General features: G+C 38.4%; 1 protein-coding gene across 2 annotated transcripts in view; it reads right to left on the bottom strand.

Moving 5' to 3' along the window:
• Nucleotides 1–16415, bottom strand: part of ADGRG7 (adhesion G protein-coupled receptor G7) — a 113207-nt gene extending 96792 nt beyond the window's left edge. Inside the window, exons 1-2 of one of the 2 annotated variants that reach the window (XM_037835673.1) lie at nucleotides 16296–16415; nucleotides 4785–4803 (exon numbers count right to left, since the gene is read on the bottom strand). In XM_037835673.1, the coding sequence (XP_037691601.1) occupies nucleotides 4785–4803; nucleotides 16296–16415 (139 nt within the window). The remainder of the gene's footprint in view (nucleotides 1–4784; nucleotides 4804–16295) is intronic. The other variant, XM_037835593.1, reaches the window with a different exon arrangement.
• Between the last annotated feature and the right edge of the window lie 353 nt (nucleotides 16416–16768).

Below are 16768 nucleotides of genomic sequence, written 5' to 3'. Positions count from 1 at the left end.
AGAATTTGGCAAAATTGTGTCCTGGTGTCCAATGGAAGGCAGAATTTGAAAGCAACAACCTGGAATACTTAGCTGAGGAGCTCTGCAGACTACGTGTGGAGGATGTACCCTGGCTTCTCCTTGCAGCTTATAGTAAAACGTGAGCAAAGAGAGATAAACTTAGAACTGAACTCTTGGGTTCAAAGAAATCAGAAGCTGATGGTTTGGAAAATTCCAGGCTTCCAGCAGATGGAAACCCAGGAGCTACAGCCCAATGTGAGGATTTAACCAAACATGGAACCCAAATGCCATTTCAGTACAAGCCAAGATTGGAGATGGAGTTATTCAGAAAGGGTTTGTGGAAAGTCCTATTGTCTGATGGCTTTGACCCCTGTGTGCTTCAAGCGCAAACCAACAGAATTTTTGTGAGATCTTTATAGACAGAGCTGTTGCCAGTCTGGACTGGAGGAGACATACAAGGAACAAATTGAAGGAGAAATTCCTTCGAAGACAGAGCCAATGGAAGTTGAGATCCGGCGTCAAGAGATCCTGGCTGGGAAAGGGGAGCAGCCCAAATGAATGGAAAGGGTAAGCGTGCCTTGGAGGTCAAGGGCTTAGGAAATGTTCTGCCACTCCAAGTCCCAAAGAGGGTGGAGCACATTCCCAGGGAATTGGGGAGAACCTGGCTGCCACCCCATTGTTCTGAAGGGGTTGAGTATGTGCCCCAGAGATGGAATAGAATCCGAGTGTTGCCCTGATGTTTGAGGAGGGTGGGGCTGAGAAGGTGGTCTCCCCAATATGTGGATATTTGGAACACTCACCCCAGCATTTGGAGAGAAAAGGGCTGCTGCAAAGGCCCTTAGGAAGGATTAGACTCCTGCTCTCTCAAGCCCCAAGGATAAAACATCCTTCTGTTAATGACTCTCAGACTGAAATCTAACAGAGTTTGCCCTGAGGGTTTTAGGAATTGTTTTGGTCCTGTTAACCATGTTTTCTTTTCAGTTTCTCCTTATGACAATGGGAATGTTTACCCTATGACTGTCCCTCCTTTGTATATTGAAAGCACATAACTTGTTCTAAGTTTCACAGGTTCACAGCTAGAGGGGAATTTTGCTTTTGGACAGACCACATAAACATAAACATAGGAGGAGATGGGGTGGTATGGGATGTTTTGAGTGTTCTTTTTTACCTTTATTTTTATTCTTATTTTCATTTTTTTTTTTTGAGTAATAATGTGTTCAAGGACTGACTGTGGTGATGAATGCACAGCTATATGATGATATTGTGAACAATTGATTGTACATTGTGGATAATTGTATGATATGTGAATATATCTCAATAAAATTTCAGGGGGAAAAACAGGTACCTAGGCAATACCAGTGTTCAATAAGAGGGAGGGGTAAAGGTGTATGGGATGTTTGGCATCTTCTTTTTTCTTTTTATTTATTTTTCTGGAGTACTGCATATGTTCTAAAAATGATCATGATGATGAATACTCAAATATGTAATGATACTGTGAATCATAGATTGTACACTTTGAATGGATTGTATTGTGTGTGAATACATCTCAATAAAATTATGTTTAAAAAAAATCCCCATGACACATCCTGTGGCTGGTCAATGCCAGGGAATAAAGGCATATCCCCCAATATTAATGGGAGGTATGGCAGAGTGTACTTTCCAAAGATGGATGCACCAATATATAACCCATTTCACCTGCTCCTCTTATGATCTGACATTGACATTCGTGTACTGAGAGCTGGAGTCCGTGTTCCCTCCCCTTGAATCTGAGTAGACCTTGCATCTGCCTTGATGTTGTGTGACTTCCAAACGTACATCTGAAAAGGTACTTCAGCTTCTACCTGGCTCCCTTTTTCTCAGGGCATATGCCTTGGGAGACTGGGTCTATGGGTGACATGAAAGGAAGTCTACTCTGAAGCTTCCATGTTGGAGAGATCAAGTGAAGAAACAACATAGAAATAGAGAGAGATGCCTGAGGAGCCCCAGCTGTTTCAGCTGTTTGAGTCTTCCCAACCCAAGCACCAGACATCTGAGTGAAGAAGCTTTCAAGAAGACCCCAGGCCCTGCCACCATCTGACTGCAACTTTATGAGAGAAACTAAACCTGAACTGCCCAGTCAAGCTGCTTCTGAATTCCAGATCCAGAAAAACCATGAGAGATAAAAAATGAGAATTGTTGTTTTAAGCCACTAAATTTTGGAGTGATTTCTTCTGCAGCAATAGATTACTTATCAGTAGTGTATAACTAACAGACAATTCTGAAGGGCCATGCCAGTACCGGCTGTGTTTCAGTTCACTTTATCTGCCCACTCTTGTGTCCTTCACTTCCCTATAAATATTGACCCCAAGAGCACCTTCCTAAGCCTTTCTGTACATAAATCCGTAATTCAGAATTTGTTTTCCAGGGAACCCAAACCTGACAATTTTATTGATAGCAGAAAAAAAAAAAAAAAAAGGAAACCACAAAAATGTCCATCAATAGAATAGGAAAATGAATAAACAAAAAATTACTGTATATTCATACAATGGAATATTGTTCGGCAAAAAAGGCAATAAACACAACACAGGTGAGTATTAAAAACATATATAATGACATTCACACTTCATGCTACTTGAAAAAGTAGCATAAAATAATATTTAAAAATTCAAATGGAAAATATAAATTCCTTCTCCTAAACTAGACCAAATTGTAATTTTTCTCTGTCATAGAAATTCTGTTTGGAATCCTTTTAGTGTCTGGCTTAGAGTCTTTGGGGGTTTAAAATACAAGCATCTGGCATCTGTCCCAGATTGGGAATTTGAAACAGTTGGGTGAAGATAAAGTTTAGTCTTAAATATGCGGAAAATGTTTAGGAAACTTTATTCTGTTGTGGAAAAAAAATGAACTAAAGAATGCATACCAATAAAATATATAAAGTATAGGTTTAATTTAAGGTGAATGTTGTTCAGTATTAACTACCTGATTAAATATTTCAACAAACTTGTTAAATAATTTAATAAGCTTTCCCCTTGATGGTGCACTGTAGCGTGAACATTGAAAAACAAATGCAGGAACAGATGGCAGTTTTTAGAACTGTTTCTGTTTCTATTTGAGCTAGTCAATTGAACGTAATGATTAAACCTATTGTAGACCTTCAGTTTGATAACTTGAGCCTCAATCCAAGGTCTAATCTAGGTCAGTAGTGTCTGCAGTTCAAGGTATAATTCAGAGAATGATTAAACTATGCTCTGTGCTGAATTATCTAAATATCCATAAATTAGAGGATAGTAGTTAACATTTATTGAGTGCTTACAGTTTGCTAGACATCATCATAACCTTTTAAATGTATTAAGTCCTTTAATCTTCATAACAGCCCTGTGAGATAAGATTGATTATTATTCCTATAATAGAGAGGAAAACTGAGGCACAGAGAGGTTAAGTAACTTGCAAAAGGCTACACAGGTAACCCAAGCTGTCTGGCTCCAGAGCTTATTATGAAGAACATACTCTTAACCATTATACTTATAATAGATCCTTTTCAACAACATGTGTCATCAAAGACCCATGGATGATGGTCATATTCAGAGTGTAAAGTAAAGATATCTAAGACCTGTAATCCACTTAACCAAGATTCTAGCCTGTTAAAGAAAGTGACTTTAAAAATAGAATCAGGAGAGGTGGGGCAAGATGGCAGACTGGTGAGCTGTATGTTTTAGTTACTCCTCCAGGAAAGTAGGTAGAAAGCCAGGAACTGCGTGGACTGGACACCACAGAGCAATCTGACTTTGGGCATACTTCATACAACACTCATGAAAACGTGGAACTGCTGAGATCAGCGAAATCTGTAAGTTTTTGCGGCCAGGGGACCCGCGCCCCTCCCTGCCAGGCTCAGTCCCGGGGGAGGAGGGGCTGTCAGCTCCGGGAAGGAGAAGGGAGAACTGCAGTGGCTGCCCTTATTGGAAGCTCATTCTACTGATTCAAACTCCAACCATAGATAGACTGAGACCAGACACCAGAGAATCTGAGAGCAGCCAGTCCAGCAGAGAGGAGACAGGCATAGAAAAAAAACAACACGAAAAACTCCAAAATAAAAGCAGAGGATTTTTGGAGTTCTGGTGAACACAGAAAGGGGAAGGGCCCTGAGGCACATATGCAAATCCCGAAGAAAAGCTGATCTCTCTGCCCTGTGGACCTTTCCTTAATGGCCCTGGTTGCTTTGTCTCTTAGCATTTCAATAACCCATTAGATCTCTGAAGAGGGCCCGTTTTTTTTTTTTTTTTTTTAATCCTTTTTTCTTTTTCTAAAACAATTACTCTAAGAAGCCCAATACAGAAAGCTTCAAAGACTTGCTATTTGGGCAGGTCAAGCCAAGAGCAGAACTAGGAGAGCTCTGAGACAAAACGCAATAATCCAGTGGCTGAGAAAAGTCACTAAACAACACAACTTCCCAAGAAAAGGGGGGTGTCTGCTCACAGCCATCATCCTGGTGGACAGGAAACACTCCTGCCCATCGCCAGCCCCATAGCCCAGAGCTGCCCCAGACAACCCAGTGTGACGGAAGTGCTTCAAATAGCAGGCACACTCCACAAAACTGGGCGTGGACATTAGCCTTCCCTGCAACCTCAGCTGATTGTCCCAGAGTTGGGAACGTAGACCAGTGTGAATTAACAAAGCCCCATTCAGCCATCATTTCAGCAGACTGGGAGCCTCCCTACACAGCCCAGCAGCCCAGAACCTCCCTGGGGGGACGGCACTCACCTGTGACATAGCACAGTCATCCCTCAACAGAGGACCAGGGGGTGCACGGCCTGGAATAGGGACCCACTTGCAAGTCTCAGGAGCCATACACCAATACCAAGGACTTGTGGGTCAGTGGCAGAGATAAACTGTGGCAGGACTGAACTGAAGGATTAGACTATTGCAGCAGCTTTAAAACTCCAGGGGCACCAGGGAGATTTGATTGTTAGAGCCACCCCCACTCCCTGACTGCCCAGAAACACGCCCCATATACAGGGCGGGCAACACCAACTACACACGCAAGCTTGGTACACCAATTGGACCCCACAAGACTCACTCCCCCACTCACCACAAAGGCAAAGCAGGGGAGAACTGGCTTGTGGACAACAGGTGGCTCGTGGACGCCACCTGCTGGTTAGTTAGAGAAAGTGTACTCCACGAAGCTGTAGATCTGATAAATTAGAGATAAGGACTTCAATTGGTCTACACATCCTAAAAGAACCCTATCAAGTTCAGCAAATGCCAAGAGGCCAAAAACAACAGAAAATTATGAAGCATATGAAAAAAACAGACGATATGGATAACCCAAGCCCAACCACCCAAATCAAAAGATCAGAGGAGACACAGCACCTAGAGCAGATACTCAAAGAACGAAAGATGAACAATGAGACCATAGTACAGAATACAAAGGATATCAAGAAGACCCTAGAAGAGCATAAAGAAGACATTGCACGACTAAATAAAAAAATAGATGATCTTATGGAAATTAAAGAAACTGTTGACCAAATTAAAAAGATTCTGGACACTCATTGTATAAGACTAGAGAAAGCTGAACAACGAATCAGTGACCTGGAAGATGACAGAATGGAAAATGAAAGCATAAAAGAAAGAATGGGGGAAAAAAATTGAAAAAATCGAAACGGACCTCAGCGATATGATAGATAATATAAAACATCCGAATATAAGACTCATTGGTGTTCCAGAAGGGGAAGAAAAGGGTAAAGGTCTAGGAAGAGTATTCAAAGAAATTGTTGGGGAAAACTTCCCAAATCTTCTAAACAACATAAATACACAAATCATAAATGCTCAGTGAACTCCAAATAGAATAAATCCAAATAAACCCACTCTGAGACATATTCTGATCACACTGTCAAACACGGAAGAGAAGGAGCAAGTTCTGAAAGCAGCAAGAGAAAAGCAATTCACCACATACAAAGGAAACAGCATAAGCCTAAGTAGTGACTACTCAGCAGCCACCATGGAGGCAAGAAGGCAGTGGCACGATATATTTAAAATTCTGAGTGAGAAAAACTTCCAACCAAGAATACTTTATCCAGCAAAGCTCTCCTTCAAATTTGAGGGAGAGCTTAAATTTTTCACAGACAAACAAATGCTGAGAGAATTTGCTAACAAGAGACCTGCCCTACTGGAGATACTAAAGGGAGCCCTACAGACAGAGAAACAAAGAAAGGACAGAGAGACTTGGAGAAAGGTTCAGTACTAAAGAGATTCGGTATGGGTACAATAAAGGATATTAATAGAGAGAGGGGAAAAATATATATGACAAACATAAACCAAAGGATAAGATGGCTGATTCAAGAAATGCCTTCACGGTTATAATGTTGAATGTAAATGGATTAAACTCCCCAATTAAAAGATATAGATTCTCAGAATGGATCAAAAAAAAAATGAACCATCAATATGTTGCATACAAGAGACTCATCTTAGACACAGGGACACAAAGAAATTGAAAGTGAAAGGATGGAAAAAATATTTCATGCAAGCTACAGCCAAAAGAAAGCAGGTGTAGCAATATTAATCTCAGATAAAATAGACTTTAAATGTAGGGATGTTTTGAGAGACAAAGAAGGCCACTACATACTAATAAAAGGGACAATTCAACAAGAAGAAATAACAATCGTAAATCTCTATGCACCCAATCAAGGTGCCACAAAATACATGAGAGAAACACTGGCAAAACTAAAGGAAGCAATTGATGTTTCCACAATAATTGTGGGAGACTTCAACACATCACTCTCTCCTATAGATAGATCAACCAGACAGAGGACCAATAAGGAAATTGAAAACCTAAACAATCTGATAAATTAATTAGATTTAACAGACATATACAGAACATTACATCCCAAATCACCAGGATGCACATACTTTTCTAGTGCTCACGGAACTTTCTCCAGAATAGATCATATGCTGGGACATAAAACAAGCCTCAGTAAATTTAAAAAGATTGAAATTATTCAAAGCACATTCTCTGACCACAATGAAATACAATTAGAAGTCAATAACCATCAGAGACTTAGAAAATTCACAAATACCTGGAGGTTAAACAACACACTCCTAAAGAATCAGTGGGTTAAAGAAGAAATAGCAACAGAAATTGCTAAATATATAGAGATGAATGAAAATGAGAACACAACATACCAAAACCTATGGGATGCAGCAAAAGCAGTGCTGAGGGGGAAATTTATAGCACTAAATGCATATATTAAAAAGGAAGAAAGAGCCAAAATCAAAGAACTAATGGATCAACTGAAGAAGCTAGAAAATGAACAGTAAACCAATCCTAAACCAAGTAGAAGAAAAGAAATAACAAGGATTAAAGCAGAAATAAATGACATAGAGAACAAAAAAACAATAGAGAGGATAAATATCACCATAAGTTGGTTCTTTGAGAAGATCAACAAGATTGACAAGCCCCTAGCTAGACTGACAAAATCAAAAAGAGAGAAGACCCATATAAACAAAATAATGAATGAAAAAGGTGACATAACTGCAGATCCTGAAGAAATTAAAAAAAATTATAAGAGGATACTATGAACAACTGTATGGCAACAAACTGGATAATGTAGAGGAAATGGACAATTTCCTGGAAACATATGAACAACCTAGACCGACCAGAGAAGAAATAGAAGACCTCAATCAACCCATCACAAGCAAAGAGATCCAATCAGTCATCAAAAATCTTCCCACAAATAAATGCCCAGGACCAGATGGCTTCACAGGGGAATTCTACCAAACTTTCCAGAAAGAACTGACACCAATCTTACTCAAACTCTTTCAAACCATTGAAGAAAATGGAACACTACCTAACTCATTTTATGAAGCTAACATCAATCTAATACCAAAACCAGGCAAAGATGCTACAAAAAAGGAAAACTACCAGCCAATCTCCCTAATGAATATAGATGCAAAAATCCTCAACAAAATACTTGCAAATCGAATCCAAAGACACATTAAAAAAATCATACACCATGACCAAGTGGGGTTCATTCCAGGCATGCAAGGATGGTTCAACATAAGAAAATCAATCAATGTATTACAACACATTAACAAATGAAAAGGGAAAAATCAAATGATCATCTCAATAGATGCTGAAAAAGCATTTGACAAAATCCAACATCCCTTTTTGATAAAAACACTTCAAAAGGTAGGAATTGAAGGAAACTTCCTCAACATGATAAAGAGCATATATGAAAAACCCACAGCCAGCATAGTACTCAATGGTGAGAGACTGAAAGCCTTCCCTCTAAGATCAGGAACAAGACAAGGATGCCTGCTATCACCACTGTTATTCAACATTGTGCTGGAAGTGCTAGCCAGGGCAATCCGGCAAGACAAAGAAATAAAAGGCATCCAAATTGGAAAAGAAGAAGTAAAACTGTCATTGTTTGCAGATGATATGATCTTATATCTAGAAAACCCTGAGAAATCGACGATATAGCTACTAGAGCTAATAAACAAATTTAGTAAAGTAGCAGGATACAAGATTAATGCACATAAGTCAGTAATGTTTCTATATGCTAGAAATGAACAAACTGAAGAGACACTCAAGAAAAAGATACCATTTTCAATAGCAACTAAAAAAATCAAGTACCTAGGAATCAACTTAACCAAAGATGTAAAAGACCTATACAAAGAAAACTACGTAACTCTACTAAAAGAAATAGAAGGGGACCTTAAAAGATGGAAAAATATTCCATGTTCATGGATAGGAAGGCTAAATGTCATTAAGATGTCAATTCTACCCAAACTCATCTACAGATTCAATGCAATCCCAATCAAAATTCCAACAACCTACTTTGCAGACTTGGAAAAGCTAGTTATCAAATTTATTTGGAAAGGGAAGATGCCTCGAAATGCTAAAGACACTCTAAAAAAGAAAAACGAAGTGGGAGGACTTTCACTCCCTGACTTTGAAGCTTATTCTAAAGCCACAGTTGTCAAAACAGCATGGTACTGGCACAAAGATAGACATATAGATCAATGGAACCGAATTGAGAATTCAGAGATAGACCCTCAGATCTATGGCCGACTGATCTTTGATAAGGATCCCAAAGTCACTGAACTGAGTCATAATGGTCTATTCAACAAATGGGGCTGGGAGAGTTGGATATCCATATCCAAAAGAATGAAAGAGGACCCCTACCTCACACCCTACACAAAAATTAACTCAAAATGGACCAAAGATCTCAATATAAAAGAAAGTACCATAAAACTCCTAGAAGATAATGTAGGAAAACATCTTCAAGACCTTGTGTTAGGCGGCCACTTCCGAGACTTTACACCCAAAGCACAAGCAACAAAAGAAAAAATAGATAAATGGGAACTCCTCAAGCTTAGAAGTTTCTGCACCTCAAAGGAATTTCTCAAAAAGGTAAAGAGGCAGCCAACTCAATGGGAAAAAATTTTTGGAAACCATGTATCTGACAAAAGACTGATATCTTGCATATATAAAGAAATCCTACAACTCAATGACAATAGTACAGACAGCCCAATTATAAAATGGGCAAAAGATATGAAAAGACAGTTCTCTGAAGAAGAAATACAAATGGCCAAGAAACACATGAAAAAATGTTCAGCTTCACTAGCTATTAGAGAGATGCAAATTAAGACCACAATGAGATACCATCTAACACCAATTAGAATGGCTGCCATTAAACAAACAGGAAACTACAAATGCTGGAGGGGATGTGGAGAAATTGGAACTCTTATTCATTGTTGGTGGGACTGTATAATGGTTCAGCCACTCTGGAAGTCAGTCTGGCAGTTCCTTAGAAAACTAGATATAGAGCTACCATTCGATCCAGCGATTGCACTTCTCGGTATATACCCGGAAGATCGGAAAGCAGTGAGACGAACAGATATCTGCATGCCAATGTTCATAGCAGCATTATTCACAATTGCCAAGGGATGGAAACAACCCAAATGTCCTTCAACAGATGAGTGGATAAATAAAATGTGGTATATACACACGATGGAATACTACGCGGCAGTAAGAAGGAACGATCTCGTGAAACATATGACAACATGGATGAACCTTGAAGACATAATGCTGTGCGAAATAAGCCAGGCACAGAAAGAGAAATATTATATGCTACCACTAATGTGAACTTTGAAAAATGTAAAACGAATGGTTTATAATGTAGAATGTAGGGGAACTAGCAATAGAGAGCAATTAAGGAAGGGGGAACAGTAATCCAAGAAGAACAGATATGCTATTTAACGTTCTGGGGATGCCCAGGAATGATTATGGTCTGTTAATTTCTGATGGATATAGTAGGAACAAGTTCACAGAAATGTTGCTATATTATGTAACTTTCTTGGGGTAAAGTAGGAACATGTTGGAAGTTAAGCAGTTATCTTAGGTTAGTTGTCTTTTTCTTACTCCCTTGTTATGGTCTCTTTGAAATGTTCTTTTATTGTATGTTTGTTTTCTTTTTAACTTTTTTTTCATACAGTTGATTTAAAAAAGAAGAGAAAGTTAAAAAAAAAAAAAGAAAAACAAGGAAAAAAACATGTAGTGCCCCCTTGAGGAGCCTGTGGAGAATGCAGGGGTATTCGCCTACCCCACCTCGATGGTTTCTAACATGACCACAGACATAGGGGACTGGTGGTTTGATGGGTTGAGCCCTCTATCATAGGTTTTACCCTTGGGAAGACGGTTGCTGCAATGGAGAGGCTAGGCCTTCCTATGGTTGTGCCTAAGAGCCTCCTCCCGAATGCCTCTTTGTTGCTCAGATGTGGCCCTCTCTCTCTGGCTAAGCCAACTTGAAAGGAGAAATCACTGCCCTCCCCTCTACGTGGGATCAGACACCCAGGGGAGTGAATCTCCCTGGCAACGTGGAATATGACTCCCGGGGAGGAATGTAGCCCTGGCATCGTGGAACGGAGAACATCTTCTTGACCAAAAGGGGGATGTGAAAGGAAATGAAACAAGCTTCAGTAGCAGAGAGATTCCAAAAGTTGCTGAGAGGTCACTCTGGTGGGCACTCTTACGCACAATTTAGACAACCCTTTTTAGGTTCTAAAGAATTGGGGTAGCTGGTGGTGGATACCTGAAACTATCAAACTACAACCCAGAACCCATGAATCTCAAAGACAATTGTATAAAAATGTAGCTTATGAGGGGTGACAATGGGATTGGGAAAACCGTAAGGACCACACTCCCCTTTGTTTGGTTTATGGATGGATGAGTAGAAAAATAGGAGAAGGAAACAAACAAACAAACAGACAAAGGTACCCAGTGTTCTTTTTTACTTCAATTGCTCTTTTTCACTCTAATTATTATTCTTGTTATTTTTGTGTGTGTGCTAATGAAGGTGTCAGGGATTGATTTAGGTGATGAATGTACAACTATGTAATGGTACTGTGAACAATCGAATGTACGATTTGTTTTGTATGACTGCGTGGTATGTGAATATATCTCAAGAAAATGAAGATTAAAAAAAAAAGAAAATAGAATAAACACTTTAAACTTCATTAATTCTGATGTTAAAATAATCCATCTCTCTCAGACAATTACATAACAAAATTTATTCCTCAAAAAATAATTCCATCCTTTTCATGGGAATTACCTTATGATTTAAGGGATGGTTATGTGAGGAGGCAACAAGGGAGACCAGTAAAGGTGCAGAAGAGATTTACAACAACAGGATTAAGACCGAATAATGGTACTGCTCCCTAAAACCCAACTTCCTTCATCCAAAAACACTTCTCTGGACCTTTATTTTGTTAACCCCCCAAATGCAACTTTCCTCCAGACACAGTCACATGTGTTTGATTTATTATGGAGTTTACCTCTTTGAGAAGTGCTGTAATTGAGTAAAATGAAAACCAAGTGTTTGTGGAGAAACTATTTTCTGAGAAACAATGAACTTTCATTGACCTTTTGCCACATCCTACTTTTCCCACTGTGCAAGAATTATCAATGCTATGAAGTCTGACCTTGGGGCTTAGGAACATTTCAACCTACTCTAGTCCCTTCTTAGCACAAGGCATAGGTGGACCCTGTAGTAGGGAATGAAAGTTTGAGAACCTGGAGAGGTGAGAGAGAGAGAGTTATGATGACAGCATGAAATCCTATGAGCCAGGAAAGGCAAGATGAGATGAAAAAAGGTAAAATCATCTTTACTTATGTGTTAGGAGGTTAACACACTTTTTCATTGGTAGGTATTAAAGAAAACATCCCCTATAATTTTGATTATAGACACCTGTCTATGTTTACATCAAGCCCAGCTTAAGTTGGAAAATACAAGGGAAGGAAAAAAAATAGAAGAAAGCTTAACTATGTTTTCATTTTACTTTTACCAACAACTGTGACAGAACCTGAAGGTCACAATGTGTTACAAGGGTCTCGCTATTGGAAACACAAAGCAGAGATTACAGGGCACCTTATGTCTGTCCATTCTGAAAATGCACCAAACAATGTGGATAGGTTTGTATGAAGAATGCCAGTATGAAAAGGCTGGAGATTTGCAAAACTCAGATTCGCTCCAACATAGAAGCACTCTTCAAGATTGCTGATCACATGGTTAAATACAGGACACACATAGTTGAAAAATTCTTAATGAAGCCTAGAGTCCTGGAAAATGGTCAGTGTGTCTCATGGCTTAGAGCTGAGGAAGAAAATTAAAATGGTATCTTTCTTAACTGATGAGAACAATTCCAGCATTGCATTTATTTTAACATTTAAAAACAAATGACAAGGAATTGATAGTTATTTCTCTTCTGAATACAACTATTTAGCTCTTGGTCCAGTTTCTAGCATTCATGTGATTCTTTCATTTACTCATCAACTAGGCATTGGCAAATTTATTCCAAGTATGGTTCCAAATACATGGCAAATAGGTTAATAAGCCATGTCCTTGTTCTTTTGGAGGTTTCATTCTAGAAGTGGGGAGACAGACAGTAAAACAGTAAACAAATAAGTAAGAAATTGTCAGATGATAACAGCCAGAAAAAAAAACAAATGCGAAAGAGAGTGAAAGGGATGGTTATGTTAGACTGGGTAGATAGGATAGGTCTCTTTGAGGAGGTGAAATTTATCTAAAGACCTAAATAATCAAAAAAGGAGGCAGCCATGTGAAACGCTGGGTGAAGGGTATTCCAGGCAAACCAACTTCATCAGAGAACTTCTAGCATTGTGCTCATTTTGGAAACTGCAGATGTCATCGATAGTTTTGATAAATTTCTTTGCCACACAAAGCTTCAAATGGTTAAGTAATCTTGTTACTGGATGCATCGACTGAAGAAATGTTACACTTGGCAATATATCTGATTGAGTTGCTTTGGTGAAAAGGAGGTCGTTATTTCTTAATGTTTTCATCATCTGCATATAAAAATGCCAAATACTACCCAGCAATCCTGAAAGAAGAATTATCCAGCTACATGAAATTCTGTCAAATTCATCACAACCAAAGCCTTGAATTGTGACCTTTAAGAAGAGAATTTATTAAGAAATAGGAGCAGAATAAGAAGTTTTTCTCTACTTCATTCACACACAACTTGCTGGCATTCTAGAGGCCATGTCTTGAAGCACTTGTTTGATATTTAAACCAATGATTCATTTAAAAAATGAAAAGGGAAAACTTACTCTTAGAATAATTAAACAGAGATGAGCTCATCAATGGCTTGTTTGATGGGATATGATCATCAAACATATGAATGAAAGAAACCTTTCAATTAAACGCAGTCATCATGATTAAAACTGCTACGAAATACAGCATCTTTTGCTGTTCTGGACTAGAAGATCAAAGGCAGACAGCTATTGAACATTGCAAAGCTAGAAGAAGCACCTTTGTATAACCTAGTTGAAGGGGCAAAGCTTTGGCAGTTAGTCCACAGCCAAAAATCTGTAGATACCACTTGAATACCAAACACCTTAAAATTAAAGCAGGAATGCTGATGTATACTCTTGTAAATGGCATAATAATACAGATCCCATTGACTTGAAGACAATGAAACATGACTTAAACCTAACTTTGCCTGGCAAAATAGCTGGATGCTCTGATTCTACTGGCTACAGCATAACTTTATGAATTAGGGTTTTCAGACATTATTGCCTCAAAAAGAAAAGATGAATCATTTGGGTTGCAATTGCCTTCCCTCGAGGAAGGCAGAAGAGTTTGGAAGTTAAGAGCACAGGTATCAAAGGCAGAATGACTTAGGCTCAAATCCAGACCTGATGCTTTCTACTATATAAACATGAAAACCATCCCTAACTCTGTTTCCCCATCCATAACATGGAGATAACATTAATACCTGCCTCAGAGGCAGCTGTCAGGATTAAATGAGATAAGGCATGTGAGGTGCTTAGAATAAACCTAGAAGATAGTAACAATTTTTAAAATTTTAGGCATTATAGTCACTAAATGCTTAAACAGCATATACAATGTTCACTATACAAACAACAGTAACTTCTCATGGAAATTTAATCTGAAAATGTATTTTTTAAGAAAGAAGGCATTAATTTTTCATGAAAAATAAGTGATATATATTCATTACAAAGACTTTTAAAATTCTGTTTCTGTTGACAAAATTAACGTCAAATGCAATACAGTAAATTGACCCAAAATTTTATGTATGTGTTTACGCATATTATTTCTTTTGAAAAGTGTTCCTAGTTTTCATCAGTTTCCCTGAGATATCCATGACCCCCCCCCTCAAAAAAATAAATTTGAAAACAATTGATCCCTATACCCAAGTAAAGGGGCCAAAGAAGAACATTTCAGTAACTGTGTGGAATGGAGTGGAGTGGAGTGAGTGGAAAGAAGAAGAGTAAGTTGGAGTGGAATGAATGGAAACAATTGGAACAAAACAGGATGGAATAAAACAGGTTTTAACAATTAAAACTCACCCTCAGTAAAATGTGCAAGGAAAATTAGTAAGAGCAAACAGTACCTAGCTTTTTATCTTTTTCTTTAAGCCATAGCAATAACTCTTCCTTTTCCATGGGGTTGATCTAAAAGCTGAGAGGTGTCCCTTATATAGTGAGCCATTTGAAAAATTCCACTCAGAGCAAGGGAAAAGTTTCTCTTTTCTTAGGAGTGGCAATGCTTCTGCTGTTTGAGGTGACATCTTTGTTACCTATGGCACTTCCCTTTGGATCTTAGCCTTCAGGAAATTCAGGGATACAGATACATATTGTATTTATTTGTAGCAATTCCTTCTAGCCTTGAACTTTAAATATTCTTTCTAAGCCCCACTATTTCCTCTTCCTTGTATTCTTTTTGTACTTTGGTCTGTGTTTTAATGGTTCTATTATACCTGTGCCTTTTACAAGTCACCACAAATTTCCCTTTGAAAGTTAGATGTCATATAAATAAAAGAAAGAAGAAAAGAAGGAAGAGAAGTACTACAAACATTTAAAAAGTATATCCTTTAAATAAGGTCTTAAAATAAATTTAGCAGCCTTACAGGGTAAAACCCATAGTTCATAATTTTTTAAATCCAGGTTAAACTTTTTTACAAACCTTAAACACACAAACAAAAACCACTTTCCCCAAGTTTAAATTTTGTTTTTGTTCTGGTAAATTTTCTCATGTTGTTCTCAAAATACTGTTAATTAATACACTACTCTCTAAATACTGTCTTTTGTTTAGAAAAACATCCATTCCCATCTACCACTCCAGCAGCAGCCAATACATTTGACCTCTTTTTATTTTCAAAAATGGACCTTTACAATCTCACATTGTGCCCTGTTGGTTCCCCCAAACGTCTGTCCTTTGTCTCAGTTTCACCTCTGGCAAACAGCAGATGCATAAATAATATTTGTCAAATAACCATTAAGAAGATATCAATATTTGAGTCATCTTCTATACCTGGAAAGTGGGATATTTATGTGTGTACCAAAAGAACATTTTATTTATAACCCTAGTGATAGCATTCCTAAACTCCTTCTAAACTGAAATTCCATTCTATGCATATTTGATTTTGTGTGTGTCCCTAATTATTTACCTCTCTTGAATTTAGCTAAATAAAACCAAATGAATGTTATTGTTTTAATTGTTACTCTGCAAGTAGTTCAATCAGGAATTAAACAGCATAAAGCCTAAAGAAGACAACTCAACCATGTCATTCTCTGTCTCTTCACACACACTCGGATTCCTTCATGTATATAAACCCTATGCTAGCCATCAATTGACCCTTGTCTTTAATATTTAATAAATAGAACCCCAGTGGGCAGCCTCAGCCCAGACAAGGCACTCTCCTGGGCTGGTGTACCTGGTCCCAGGGACAGAGGCTCAATGCCTTCTCTCGCTTTCAGTTTAATTTAGCAGCACATTACCTCTCTGGATCCTGACCACAGTCCTCCAGATGCCTAGTCCCAAAATGATGGCCGTCAGCAACCCACACACGATGGCTACCAGCTCCCTGACGTTACTGATGCGGCAGGAAGCCATGGCGAAACCAAGCAACAAATACACTGCTGTGCGAAAAACAACTAGCTTCTTTTCTTCTAGATCCAGGAAGTTTAATCAGTTTTTAGAAAGTATTCAAAAAAAAATAAAAATAATTCGGTGATCTATCAGGCAAATGTCCTCATTTTTTAGGATTCTTGAGGGTAATCGGAATGCAGTTCAAATCACCTAATAGTATATTCATCCTCTGCTTGCAATTTCCTCATCTTTCACTGGGTGAGAACATGAAAAACTGATTGGAGTTATGGGAAAAGGGAAATAACTAATGGCAATAAGGAAGAAGGGCAGGGAACAGTCAAAAGGGTCAAAGGGTAAATTCCAGACAAACAAGAAAG

This window comes from Choloepus didactylus, chromosome 1 (genome assembly GCF_015220235.1).
Source record: "Choloepus didactylus isolate mChoDid1 chromosome 1, mChoDid1.pri, whole genome shotgun sequence".
Taxonomy (NCBI): domain Eukaryota; kingdom Metazoa; phylum Chordata; class Mammalia; order Pilosa; family Megalonychidae; genus Choloepus; species Choloepus didactylus.
This window is presented reverse-complemented; position numbering and strand designations above follow the sequence as displayed.